General features: G+C 45.7%; 1 protein-coding gene across 1 annotated transcript in view; it reads left to right on the top strand.

Annotated features, from left to right (window-relative positions):
• LOC128455746 (fibronectin) overlaps window positions 1–13,100 on the top strand; it is a 33,522-nt gene that overhangs the window by 17,527 nt on the left and 2,895 nt on the right. The window contains exons 22-45 of the mRNA XM_053439575.1: window positions 309–477; window positions 576–662; window positions 4,149–4,340; window positions 4,874–5,146; window positions 5,708–5,822; window positions 5,939–6,015; window positions 6,111–6,200; window positions 6,310–6,576; window positions 6,680–6,796; window positions 7,010–7,174; window positions 7,292–7,447; window positions 7,569–7,682; window positions 7,808–8,077; window positions 8,244–8,455; window positions 9,157–9,244; window positions 9,426–9,611; window positions 9,723–9,812; window positions 10,003–10,194; window positions 10,313–10,402; window positions 11,355–11,463; window positions 11,570–11,789; window positions 11,930–12,100; window positions 12,203–12,341; window positions 12,476–12,643. Of these exons, the coding sequence (XP_053295550.1) occupies window positions 309–477; window positions 576–662; window positions 4,149–4,340; window positions 4,874–5,146; window positions 5,708–5,822; window positions 5,939–6,015; window positions 6,111–6,200; window positions 6,310–6,576; window positions 6,680–6,796; window positions 7,010–7,174; window positions 7,292–7,447; window positions 7,569–7,682; window positions 7,808–8,077; window positions 8,244–8,455; window positions 9,157–9,244; window positions 9,426–9,611; window positions 9,723–9,812; window positions 10,003–10,194; window positions 10,313–10,402; window positions 11,355–11,463; window positions 11,570–11,789; window positions 11,930–12,100; window positions 12,203–12,341; window positions 12,476–12,643 (3,757 nt within the window). The remainder of the gene's footprint in view (window positions 1–308; window positions 478–575; window positions 663–4,148; window positions 4,341–4,873; window positions 5,147–5,707; window positions 5,823–5,938; window positions 6,016–6,110; window positions 6,201–6,309; window positions 6,577–6,679; window positions 6,797–7,009; window positions 7,175–7,291; window positions 7,448–7,568; window positions 7,683–7,807; window positions 8,078–8,243; window positions 8,456–9,156; window positions 9,245–9,425; window positions 9,612–9,722; window positions 9,813–10,002; window positions 10,195–10,312; window positions 10,403–11,354; window positions 11,464–11,569; window positions 11,790–11,929; window positions 12,101–12,202; window positions 12,342–12,475; window positions 12,644–13,100) is intronic.

Here is a 13,100-nt window from a genome sequence, read left to right as displayed (position 1 = left end):
ATATTTACATATACAAGTAGACTGTATTGTGTGATTGTCCTTATATACAGTATTTCCCTGTGTTTGCTGTTAGTAGCACATCACTGACTTCTGTGTTTGGCCCCTTTGGAGTTTGCTGATATGGGAACTAGGCTCAGGCCTCAAGGATAAATGCGATTGGTCAAAATATGTCTCACCAGAGATGAGAATGTTCCGCTGGCCTCCATGTTCTTGGGAAAACATTGACCTCCGACCCTTACCTCCTACCCGCCCCCTCCCCTTCCTGTGTCCCTCTGTCTCTCTGACTCTCGTGTTCACTTGTTTCTCAGCTGACAGTGCGTCCCAGTCAGGGCGGAGAGGCCCCCAGAGACGTGACCTCTGACTCAGGGAGCATTTACGTTTCCGGCCTGACACCCGGCGTGGAGTACACCTACAGTGTCCAGCCGGTCATCAATGGCCAGGAGCAGGGAACGCCAATCACACGCCGCGTTGTCACGCGTAAATATAACTTTTAATCCTCCCATGCCACATTTTCAATCTGCCTTTCCTTTTGTTTCTCTCCTCCACTGACTCCTCTTCCTCCTCTTCCTCTCCAGCTCTGTCTCCTCCCACGGATCTCAACCTGGAGTCTAACCCCAACACTGGCGAGCTCACTGTGCTGTGGAATGGAGCCAGTACACCAGGTACACACACACACACACACACACACACACACACACACACACACACACACACACACACGTATATGAATGCACTGATAGGGGAGCTGGCTTGTCTGCTCGGAAACATTAAGGCCCAACCCCATTTGCCCTACCACTTGTCTTCGAGGGTGATTTTGTTGATTTCTATATTTGACTCGATGGAGAACCTGTGTTGGATCAGTATGAGACTGGAGGAAACCTTTTATTTATTGATTAAAAAAAGGTGCAGCTAGTGAACAGAATGTATAAACAGAGCACAGGTGAAGGTCTTCAGATGATTCTCACTCCCTGGAGAGTTCAAATCAATTAATCTTCAGTCGTACTTGGACCCTTCCTCCTTATCCTCATCTTCCTTTTAGCCTGTACACAAAGACAAACATGTCAGACTGTGATATCAGCTGCAGGGACCGTGTTGCATCATTGAGTGTAAAATGATATGAACATGTAGGAGTTGTATGTGAGCATAATGCATAGTACATACATAATTGCCACTCCACCCAGGGAAAAGCTGATTTTGAATCTGTTTCTCCCTCCTTGCATATTCATAGTATGTTTCCTGCTCCTCTTTGGACATTGACTTCCACTGTGGACACACAACAACACAAGCACAAGCATAAGTGCACACAGAATTAAAGTTAGAGGAACAGTTCAACATTTTATAAGTGTTGTTTTTGACAGTACTCGACTACTTTTAAATCTTTTATTAAACTCTAGTGAAGTTTGTGTGACACCAAAAGTTCCAAACATACAGAGCAAAGACACCTACCCTCTTTCCAATGACTTTGTCGACAACCGCCAATCTATAGTTTTGGATCTCTGCCATAACGTATGGCCTCTGTTCCATGAGGAATATCATGAAAGCGTTTGGGGGCTTCTTGACATACGGCTGGCTCTCGTTGTGCAGCTTTGTGTAAAACCTGTTCTTTCAATGGGAAAACAGCAAAACAGAGGGAGAGCATGAATTGAGGTATAAGGTGACTGTGATTTTACCGGGGCTTTGTTGTGGTCAGCCCCAGATGATGAATCAGTCAGGTGGACTTACTTTGGCGCATTGGACTTCATAACAACGACATCTGAAGCGACAGGAGGAGCTGAACTGTTCACAATCCCATAACAGATCTCTCCATTTCTATATAAACACAATCAGGCAGAATCATTAGATGACAGAAGAAGAGGCTTTGAAGATACAAACAGAGGCTCACAGGTGTGTGTTCGTTTGCATTTATGTGTGAGATACATACATGTATCCTATAGGAGTCAGGTCCGTTCCCTGAGGGAGACTCACAACTGGGACGTTGTTGAACTGGAGACACAAACACAAAGTTTCAGTAACTGCTTGAATGAGCTGCTGTGGACTAAAAACACAGTCTGTACACACAGGTATTAACATTTTAATACCTTACCTGGCTGTGGTTAAAAGAAGCTCCCTGGTAGTACATGTGGTTTGGCTGCATGACAGTTGGTGGCTGGTACATGGGAGGAGCCTGTTCAGGGGCAAGCATGACTGGGTGCTGCAGACTGAATGGTGCTGCTCTCAGAGGCATGTAGCTGTCTGTCTGAGGCTGCTGGGGACCAAACATTTCCTCAGCTGGGGCATAATAAGGAGGAAGAGGAGGTAAGCCGGTCTGTGCAGCATAAAATCCAGGCTCAGGCAGGACTAGCTGCTCCAGGCTGAGCGGTGCTGCTCCGGGAGGCATGTAGCAGTCGGTCTGAGGCTCCTGGGGGCCAAACTCTATTTCAGCAAGCGCAAGAGCAGGAAAATAAAAATCGGCCTGTGCAGCATGAAATCCAGGCACAGGCAAGATTGGCTGCTCCAGGCTGAACGGTGCTTCACCCAGAGGCATGTAGCACTCGGTCTGAGGCTCCTGGGGGCCCCACTCCTCGGCGGGTGTATCATTAGGAAAAAGAGAAGAGTCGATAATGTTTGACTCCCATTTTTCCATTAGCATGTCAAAGTCCAAAATACTGTACATGGTCTCCATCTCCTCTAGGTCAGTGTTTGGGTTTTGGTCCATTGTCCATAGAGATAATAATAAAATACTTGAAAGCAATGTTAAGTCAAAATATCCAGGTCCACTCTGCACGGGTCTGAATTGTGTGCCATATATATCTGGTTTAAAGCTTTCTAAAAAACCTTGAAGTAGATCAAAGCTGGGACATTGTGACAAGATCAAAGCCACTTGTGTGTTCACTTCTGAGGTAGCTGAATTAGCTTAATGCTAATGCGGGCTAACGTTAGCACACAATTCTCTGCTCACTTATTGAAGTGTAACTTTTTATTCATATTTACATATAGTCTATTATATGCGTATGAATACAATTGCAAATCACATGATTCATAAAATACATTTGTATAAAAACAGACAGAGAAGTTAGAAAACGTACCGTTGACGTTCATGGCTTTGATCTGTATATATATGTATATATACAATTGTGAATAATTTATGTTATTGTTATTATTGTTATTTTTTCATTGATTGCACTTAAAATATTTCAGAGGTCTGATAAGCAACCATCACAGCCTTCAGACCTAAACTCAAAACTATCATAAATAAAAGATCTGTGATTCAGCTCGATATGAGCAACAAAACGAAAGTTGTGTACTTACAGATAATCATTCTGTATGTTGTTGTTCCATGAGATCAGTATCAGCTGCCCCTGTCCCTGTGTTTCAGTCCCATATGGTGAAATGAAATAAACAACTCATCAAAATGATCTTGTGACGATTTTTGACCCGAGGTTTGACCCAGTGACCCACAGCTGCAGTGGTTTATCTGATGACTTAGAATAAAGTTTGACCGGGTCTCTGGACTGACTGTTGCTAAAAGCTGCACCTTCCCCACCCACAAAGTGTCGTAAAGTGTGTGTGTGTGTGTGTGTGTGTGTGTGTGTGTGTGTGTGTGTGTGTGTGTGTGTGTGTGTGTGTGTGTGTGTGTGTGTGTGTGTGTGTGTGTGTGTGTGTGTGTGTGTGTGTGTGTGTGTGTGTGTGTGTGTGTGTGTGTGTGTGTGTGTGTTAGTGTGTGTTAGTGTTAGTGTTAGGGATTGGTGGAGGGAGGTATGGGAGTAATTCTGGGTTTTAATTCAACAAATAGCCCATTGGCATGAATGACAGGTCTAAGGGAAGAAGACGTGCTAGCTCACCAGACACACACTGATGCAGCACATCCACACACACATATTCATAATGGAAATACTGACAACCTGGATGAATGAAAGTGTTTGCGTGCCAGCTCCTGCCATCCAAATACATACACATATACACACACACACACACACACACTGACAGACCTTGTCCTGTCTCACAGATCATTTAACTGAGCCTTAGTACCAGATCTACCCAGCAGCACCCCCCCCCACACACACACACACACACGCTTGTACACAAACACACGTGCATGCCAAGACATTCAAATAAAAATGATCGATAATCAAACTACAGCTAAAGGTCTCTCATGTGTCCCCCTCAAGACATCACTGGCTACAGAGTGATGTGCACTCCGACCAATGGGCAGCAAGGAAACAGCGTGGAGGAGTTTGTGCAGGCGGGACAGAACTCGTGCACCTTGGAGAACCTCAGTCCTGGGGTGGAGTACAACGTCAGCGTGGTGACGGTGAAGGATGATATGGAGAGCACCCCCGTATCGACCATCATTACACCAGGTGAGATGTGAATGAGATCAATGGCTGATCGATGGCGAACGGATTATGAATTACAAGAAAAAATAATACATTTGTATGAGTTTCTACGTGAACAGGTAAGACCAAGATGTTGTTTACAGAATCAACTTCTTTCAAAAGATAATAGATCTGTTAGCGTTGCTGCTCTAACTCATCACCGACCAGCTAATGGAAAAAGGAAAACAGATCTGCAACTGTTTTCAATATTAATGCTTTATTTCCTTGGTATATATTTGAAGAGAAATTCAATGGAGAAGATTCATTGAATAACTAGTAGCTAACATCTCACTAAATAGTAATATATACCAGGAAAAGCTGCTTTATAGACATTCACTCTTCCATAGTTGTGATATATTGAATATATAACCCTAATGGAAGAGAAGAGTTGTCCTCGCTTCTTTTAACCCCTTTCCTTCCACTTTTGCCTCTGTGTTTGGTGTCCCGTCTTCTCTCCCCTCTTTCTCTTTCTCTCCCTCCTCTCCCCCTCCTTCCACACCCTCTCTCCGCTTACCCAGACATCCCGCAGCCGACAGACCTCAGCTTCCAGGACGTGAGCGACACCAGCATCAGCCTGCGCTGGTCGCCGCTCAACACCACGGCCATCACCGGTTACAGGATCACGGTGGTGGCGGCCGGCGAGAGCGTGCCCATCTTTGAGGACATGGTGCAGCCGACCACGGGCCAGTACACCGTCTACGGGCTGGAGCCGGGCATCGACTACGACATCAGCGTGATCACGGTGACGGAGAACGGCGAGAGCGAGCCCACCACGGTCACGCAGCACACCTGTAAGATTGAAAACTCCCCGACAGTCATTGTTAGTTAGTTATGATCAGCTGTACACAACTGTGTGTTGGTTGTGTGATTTGTGTTGTCTGCGAGTGAGCCATAAATCACGCTTTGTTATAAACCCCAATAAATGGCTCTTAGGTCAAACGTTGAAAATTGCTGATGTAATTGCCCTGCATGCTGGGTTTCCAGTTTAATAATCCTTAGTCTGTGTGTGTGTGTGTGTGTGTGTGTCTGTGTGTGTGTGTGTGTGTGTGTGTGTGTGTGTGTAACATCTGGTTTTAGTTGAGGGGGGATTTATCCCATGGAGGCAATTTTGCCCCCTAATGCAAACACTGCTTGTTCTCTCACTTTTAAGATCTCGTAAATCTTCAGACGCACATTTACACACAGGCACACACACACACACACACACACACACACACACACACACACACACACACACACACACGCACACAAAGCAGACTCCCTTTTTAAGGACTATAATCTTTTTCTCTTCTAGTTATTTCATTTTTTTCTTAGATAACATTTTAAATCATTTTGCTCTGTCCTCTCTTCAGCTGTTCCCGCCCCCACTGATCTGAAGTTCGGCGAGGTCGGGCCTAACACTATCGAGGTCACATGGGTCACTCCCGTCGTCCCAAACTCTGCTGACATCAACAGTTTCCTCATCAGGTACCACAAAGAAATGCCCTCAATATTTTCTTAATAATCAGATTCAGATGTCATCTTGAACGGGTGTAGATTTTTAGTAGAAGTTCATCCACGCATAATTCTTCCTATTTATCCAGATATCACCCCATTGACGATGAAGATGACATCACAGAGACCAGTGCCGGAGGCCGGGATAACAACGTGGTTCTGAGGAGTAAGTTATTCGCCAAAAACAAACATTGACCTCGATGTTCATGTACAAAAACAGACGACTACATTTGTTATTTATTTCCTGTCCCCTCTGCACAGACTTGCTGCCTAACACAGAGTATCTAGTGAGCGTGGTGTGTGTGTATGAGCAGAGAGAGAGTTCGCCTGTTGTCGGAACCCAGAAAACAAGTGAGTTGTGCTCATCAGATTTGGTAATAAGATCATATCGGTCCAGAACTCCCCTCTGGTATCTAAGAAAACAGATGAGAACGAATAATAATGAATATATTTCCTTCAGCGATGGATTCACCGGTGGGCCTGCGTTTCTCGGAGATCTTCACCAATTCCTTCACCATCCACTGGCTCGCCCCCCAGAGCAAAATCACCGGCTACCGTATCCGTTACCAGATGGTCACCGGCGGGAGGACGAAGGACGAGAGGCTGCCCCCCTCCAGGAACCACTTCACCCTGACCGGCCTCGCCCCAGACACCGAGTACCTGGTCAACATCTTCGCCGTCAGCGGGACCCAGGAGAGCCTGCCGCTCGATGGGAAACAGAAGACAAGTAGGAAACCTCGATTTAATATTCACTCCACTTATTCACCATTTTATCCTCATTATGATGTTAACGTGTGTCTTTTTATGTCTCTCTCTCTCTCTCTCTCCAGTTTCTGATGCTCCCACAGACTTGGACGTGCTGGACTCCAGCCCCACCAGTATCACTGTGCGCTGGGACGCCCCTCCTGTCACTGTGCGGTACTACAGGATCACCCACGGAGAGACAGGTGAGCTATAACATGATACAATCCAATAATAGTAATACGATAGGATTAAATATGATACGATATGCGATACCTTCTTTAGCCCTCACTCTCAAGCTCTTAATAGTTGCTCTAGTTTCATTCCATTTCCAGTTAAGATCCCTGTTACTTGTTCATCAGTCTACGGGCTTTCAAAAGGCAGTACTGTTTTGTTTACCATTACTCATCTTTATCCAGGAGGTCACAGTAACCCCAAGGAGTTCACAGTACCTGGCTCTCAGTCCACCGCCACAATCTCCAACCTGAAGCCTGGTACCGACTACACCGTCACTGTCTACGCTGTGACTGGTCGAGGAGACAGCCCCGCATCCAGCACTCCCATCTATGTCACACACAAAACAGGTACACACAAACACGGCATGGATGCAAAACCACGTTTCACCCATTTCTAGCAATTAGGCAGTTTCCTTCTGTTTCCGCTCGTCCTCCTCTCATCGTCTCTCCCGTCTCCTCCACTAGGTGTCGACTCCCCCTCTGGACTGGAGTTGACGGAGAAGAATGACAACAGTGTCACAGTGAGGTGGAGCCCCGCCCAGGGCCCCATCAAGGGGTACAGGGTAACTGGAGTCCCCAAAAATGGACAGGGACCATCTTTTACTGAGGTGGTGGCACCAGGTATGTTCTCCGACCCAAATCCCACAAATTACACTTATATTTCCACTGCAGGAAAAATGTAATCTAAGTTGTTTCTTAAATCCTTGTTTTCACATTGTTCTATTCTTCTCCTCTTCTCCAGATCAGACAGAGATGACCTTCTCAGGCCTGATGCCCACAACGGAGTACGTATTGAGTTTGTACGCACTGGGACAAGATGGAGAGAGCTCTCCGCTGGTGGTGAACGCTTTAACAAGTGAGGGTTTAAATTCTCTGGAGAGATATTAATGGAATATTGTGTTCCACGCTTTGACAAATAGGAAAACAACCTAACGTCTCCCCTACTCACTTCTGCCTTTGACCCACTCTCTTCACCTGTAGACGTCGACCGTCCCAAAGACCTGAGCTTCGCAGACATCGACTCCACCTCCCTGCGAATCACCTGGGACAGTCCAGAGGGGATTGTGACTTCCTACCGCGTCTTGTACTCGAGTCCGGAGGAGGGTGAGCGAGAGGTGCATCCGGCTCCCCGAGGTGACGCAGAGTCCACTGTCCTCTACGGTCTGCAACCTGGCACTGAATACACTGTGAAGGTCATCGCCCTGCATGCAGACACCGCCAGCGCCCCAGTGATCGGGACACAAGCTACAGGTACAACTACCAGTTCTCAATGTTAACTTAAAATAATGAAATATTTTTGAAAATAGATAAATAAGGATCGAGATGGATTAGAAAAGGTCAAAATTGTATAAAAGTTTAAATTCTTACTTGACTGTTTCCCTCTAACCATTTTTTTTACTTCTCTGTCCTCCCCCAGCCATCTCACCCCCCACCGACCTCCAGTCCTCCCAGGTTGGCCCCACCTCTTTCACAATACGCTGGGCTGTGCCGGGTCAGGAGAACCAACTGAGCGCCCTCAAGGGCCTCACGGGCTACCGTGTGGTGGTGAACCCAAAGAACAAGAGCGGACCAACCAAAGAGATCAACCTGGCCCCAGACGCCACTCAGGCACACATCTCTGGGCTCATGGTGAGTGTGGGTCTGTGAAGGGGGGCGGGGGGACCCTGGTTCTTTCTCATCTATTAAACAGAAGGGATCAGTGAGTGTCACGTAGGGTATCTAGCCAATAGACAAACACATTATTCACTGGTTTATCATATTTTGATACATTTCAGGTATTCACAAGTTGATTTTATGTCCCCTTAATGTGCCTGGTTTTGTTTAATCAAGATCCAGGAATTGATTATTTTGGAAATCATTGAAAATGCTGCAAAACCACCCATCTCACAATGTTAACGAGAGGGAAAAATCTAATTTAACTGGGTTCGCCCCTGGGTCAAGGTCCCTCCCCGCACAATGGTTTTGTTTTGTGTGTAATCTTGTAAACTGACAAACAAACAACACAGATGAATACACAACCTCCTTGGTGTTAAAAAATACAATCTAAACCTACTAGAAAGTTCCAGCCTCAGCTTTCATACAGTATCCTCTAATGCACCTGAGACATGCAGCGACAAACACACATGTGGAGGCATGAAAACGCCCCGATCATCGCTCACAGGAATAAAAGTTATACATAGGCAGGCTGATACATGTGGATCCAAACGTGTAAACATGCACATAACAGTGGTAATTGTGGAAACAGCAACCGGGACACTGCAACTCTATTGTGTGGAGATTGTGCAACATGTTCTTATGTTTTATTTTCTCTTTTCCTCCATCTCCATTAGATCGCAACTACGTATGAGGTCAATGTTTACGCCCTGAAGAACTCTCTGACCAGCAGACCAGTCCAAGTGGAGGTCGACACTTTGGAGAGTGAGTCACTAACTCAAACATTTACACATAGTTGTCATACAGGAAGACAGTGAGATGGTATTGTTGATCCTTAAACGTTTTTCATTATTGTTATACGCAGAAATAAATCCTGTATACACGCTCTTTCTTTCCGGGTTTTGTTCATTGCCTTCTCTCTCTCACTTTCCTCTTCTTCCTGAAGACATCAGCCCACCTCGCCGCGTGCGCATCTCCGACGTTAACGACTCCTCCATCAGTCTGACCTGGCGCTCCAAGACAGAAACCATCTCCGGCTTCCTGGTCGAGGCCACACCCACATCCTCCACGTCAGGCTACGTGCCCATCAAGAGGACCATCGGCCCCAACTCACGCTCGTTCTCTATTACAGGTACACGGGCCGTGCAAATGCAAAAACACGAAGTATAAACCTGGCAGGCGTGAGGCGTCGTTGTTACTACCCACAGTCCCTCATTGATTTTTGTCTGTGTCTCTATTTCAGGTCTGGAGCCTGGCACTACTTACAAGATCAACATCTACACTCTGAAAGGGAATGGACGCAGCGCCCCCCTCACACTCACCGCCACCACAGGTACCCATCAAACCCTGCCCTGCAGTCTCACTCAGTGCTTTGGAGGGTGGCCGATGTTCTGTAACACTTAAAGTATTTTGGTGTGATTAGCGTGGAGTGTGATATCTGCTGATTATCTAGATCTTTTGCCTAAACATGTTTTTGAAAGAGTTGTTCAAAGTGTTCACTTCAATGTTCTGCCCCCTTCCAGCTAAACCTTTGGTCATCCCGCCCACCAACATCCGCTTCACCTCCCTGAACCCGAGCAGCATCTCTTTCACCTGGGAGCCGTCCCGCAGCCTGGGGGTCACTGGGTACTACGTCACCTACGAGGCGGCCGGGGGTTTGCCTCGAGAGGTCATCCCCAGGCCCCACGCAGGCCAAAGCTACGCCATAGTCAGTGGTGAGTGCAGAGCATGACACAGATCCACGGGACACACAGTACATGCAGATACATTGATTTTAAAATGTGACGAATAAGAAGTAAACCCACTGATAGTTATTGTATTGTTTGGTCACAGGTCTGAAACCAGGAACAGAGTATGTCATTAAGATCGTTGCACTGCAGAACGCTTTGAGAAGCACGCCTCTAGTGGGCAAAGCCAGAACACGTAAGTACAACTGTTTGCATTAATGGTGGGTTCCTCTGTTTGAGTGTGAATTGCTCTTAAGTTGAGATATTTAAAGTCAAAATGTAGTTTATTATTTTGGAGAAATGGATTAAGAGCTGTATCTTTCACCCTTCTCAGCTTAAATCATGAAATTCTGAAGTTGTTCAGTCCAACTGTGGCTGAGGAATAAAAAAAAAACAGGAGCAGCTATTTAGACTTAAAACACAAAACCATGAAATCAAAGTTTAATCAGAAACAGAATTACTTAATTGTTCCCCAGAGGGAAATTTGGTATTTTTACTGACTAAAATTAGTATTTCCTGTTTAAAAAAAGCAAACAGCACTCTCTGAACCAGGCTTCAAAGTTTTTACTGTTAAATTACAGCAAGTAAAGACAATGGAAAAAGTGAACGAGTCAGAACTACCCATTAGAATGCTGTTTTTATATAAGGTGACTGAAGATGAACAGTACTTGAAGATATATCTCATCTTTCCATTGCTATAGATCTGATTTATTTGTCACCATGACTGTTTTAATAAATAAATGATCTTACGACAGCTGCACAAGTTTTAGCTGTTATGCTATACTGCCCCCTGCTGTACTGTGCTTCTGTCCCTTGGCCCAAATGCTCTGCAGATAAACAGCTGTAAGTGTCAGACTCAGGTCATTATAGTGTTATCATAGCCAACTTACAGCTTTCAGAGTATGAGGAGCAATGCATGAAAATTGTGTTAATACACATTTTAATATCAGTCTGGTTCTATGGTCTGGATTCACCAACTGCATTGTGTAATCCTACATTTCTGATGGAGTCTGGTTTTGCCTCACGAGTGTTACATTAAACCAGATGGACATTCCTCCTTCGGTTGAAACACAGTGGAAATACAATCAGTTCAGCTTGGCCTTGCTGACTGCTAACAGCTGGCAAACATGTGTCTGTTGTCCAATCAGAGCCAGCCACAGATGATCAGCTATTGGTCCCTGAGCTGCCTCGGCTTCCTGTTCCTTACCGACCCAGCACAGACATCCTGGATGTTCCTGAGACCTTCACTGACCAGATGTAAGAACCTGTACATTCATTCTGCTACTTGAAATGATTTACTTATAGAATGTTTATTTTAATTCCTCATCATCTTTCTTCTTCTTTCTCCTTTTTCTGTTTCCAGTTTCAACAACAACCACGTGCACTTGGCTGGCACCAGTGGTCAATACCAGCCAGGCCAGCAGGGCCAGCACATCTACACAGAGTACCAGAACCTAGGCCCCAATAATGGACTGAACGTCCCCTACACGGGACCCAAAGAGGGCCAGAGACCCACTCTCAGAGAGCCCCTCATCTATATTCCTTTAGCAGGCCCTGACGGGAACAGAGTACCACTGGTCAAGGTGTGTGAGCCTGAAATGATCTGATGTAAATCTGAGAAATATGTAACATTTAGCAGGGGAGCAAAGGGAATCTTGTATTAAACTGTCTTATTGATGTTATGATCTCACTCTGTCCGTACGCCGTGTGTTCGATGCCGTAGGTGAGCGACGGTCCTCTGCCCGGTCTGGCATTCGGTTTCCCCGACAATGAGACAGACCTGCCCCAGGAAGCACAGACCATCACAGCCATCTCCTGGCAGCCCATTCCCCAGACCTCAGAGTACGAGGTGTCCTGTAATCCCATTACTCACCTGGAGGAGCAGAGCTTCCAGGTACACACACACAGACACACACAAACACAAACAAACACACAAGCTCATGTATTTACTGCTGGATGTAAAGACCCCTCGTTAACTTTGTCCTCCTCCGTATAGATGCGTCTTCCTGGCACGTCTAACAGCGCCACTCTGATTGGCCTGACCTCTGGAGCGTCCTATAATGTTGTGGTGGAGGCCATGAGGGGCGGGGCTAAAGAGAAGGTTCTGGAGGAAGTCGTAACCGTTGGCAATACTGGTACAGTCGTGACTTTCAAACATAAAAAAAAAACTTAATAGTATATATTTGTTTCATTGACGTGATAACTGTCGAATCAGGCAAACCACATCATCTAGTCCTTTTCTAAACATGTTTTTCTCCCCCCCCCTTAGTTCCAGGCGACGTTCCCATCACCTCCAACCGGGACGTGTGCTACGACACGTTCACACACACCTATCACGAGCTGGGCTCCGAGTGGGAGCGCATGTCCGACACTGGTTTCAAGCTGTGGTGCCGCTGCCTCGGCCTGGGCAGTGGTCACTTTAGGTGTGATTCATCCAGTGAGTGGCTTAATAACACCAAACCCTGCATGCTTCGCAAAAACACACCCGACTGCACCACATGGAATTAGACGTGAAATAATTCTATGGGATTTACACAAAAGGAATTTATAAGAGGGAATTATAAAATGTCCAAAAGACTTTCTTAACGAGCATTGAGTCATAAGATTGACCAATTAAACACTTTATTTATTAATGAGAACATTTTGCATTGTACATATTATAAATTCCTTATCCATTGTGGTGTTAAAGACATAGAATTTGTCAGTTCATGTTCTATGTGCAGCAACAGGCAGTGATACGATCTCAGTGTGAGCAACCAGACGATTTACTACATGAATACGTTGTGGAGAAAATCTTTTCTGTGCAATGTATTACATGTTTCAACCAGTTAAACTGCTTCATGTTCACTGAAGCAGTGGTGTCTGTGGTTTGCTCACGCTGGCCTAAATGCTTT

The sequence above is a fragment of the Pleuronectes platessa genome, chromosome 14, assembly GCF_947347685.1.
Source record: "Pleuronectes platessa chromosome 14, fPlePla1.1, whole genome shotgun sequence".
Taxonomy (NCBI): domain Eukaryota; kingdom Metazoa; phylum Chordata; class Actinopteri; order Pleuronectiformes; family Pleuronectidae; genus Pleuronectes; species Pleuronectes platessa.
This window is presented reverse-complemented; position numbering and strand designations above follow the sequence as displayed.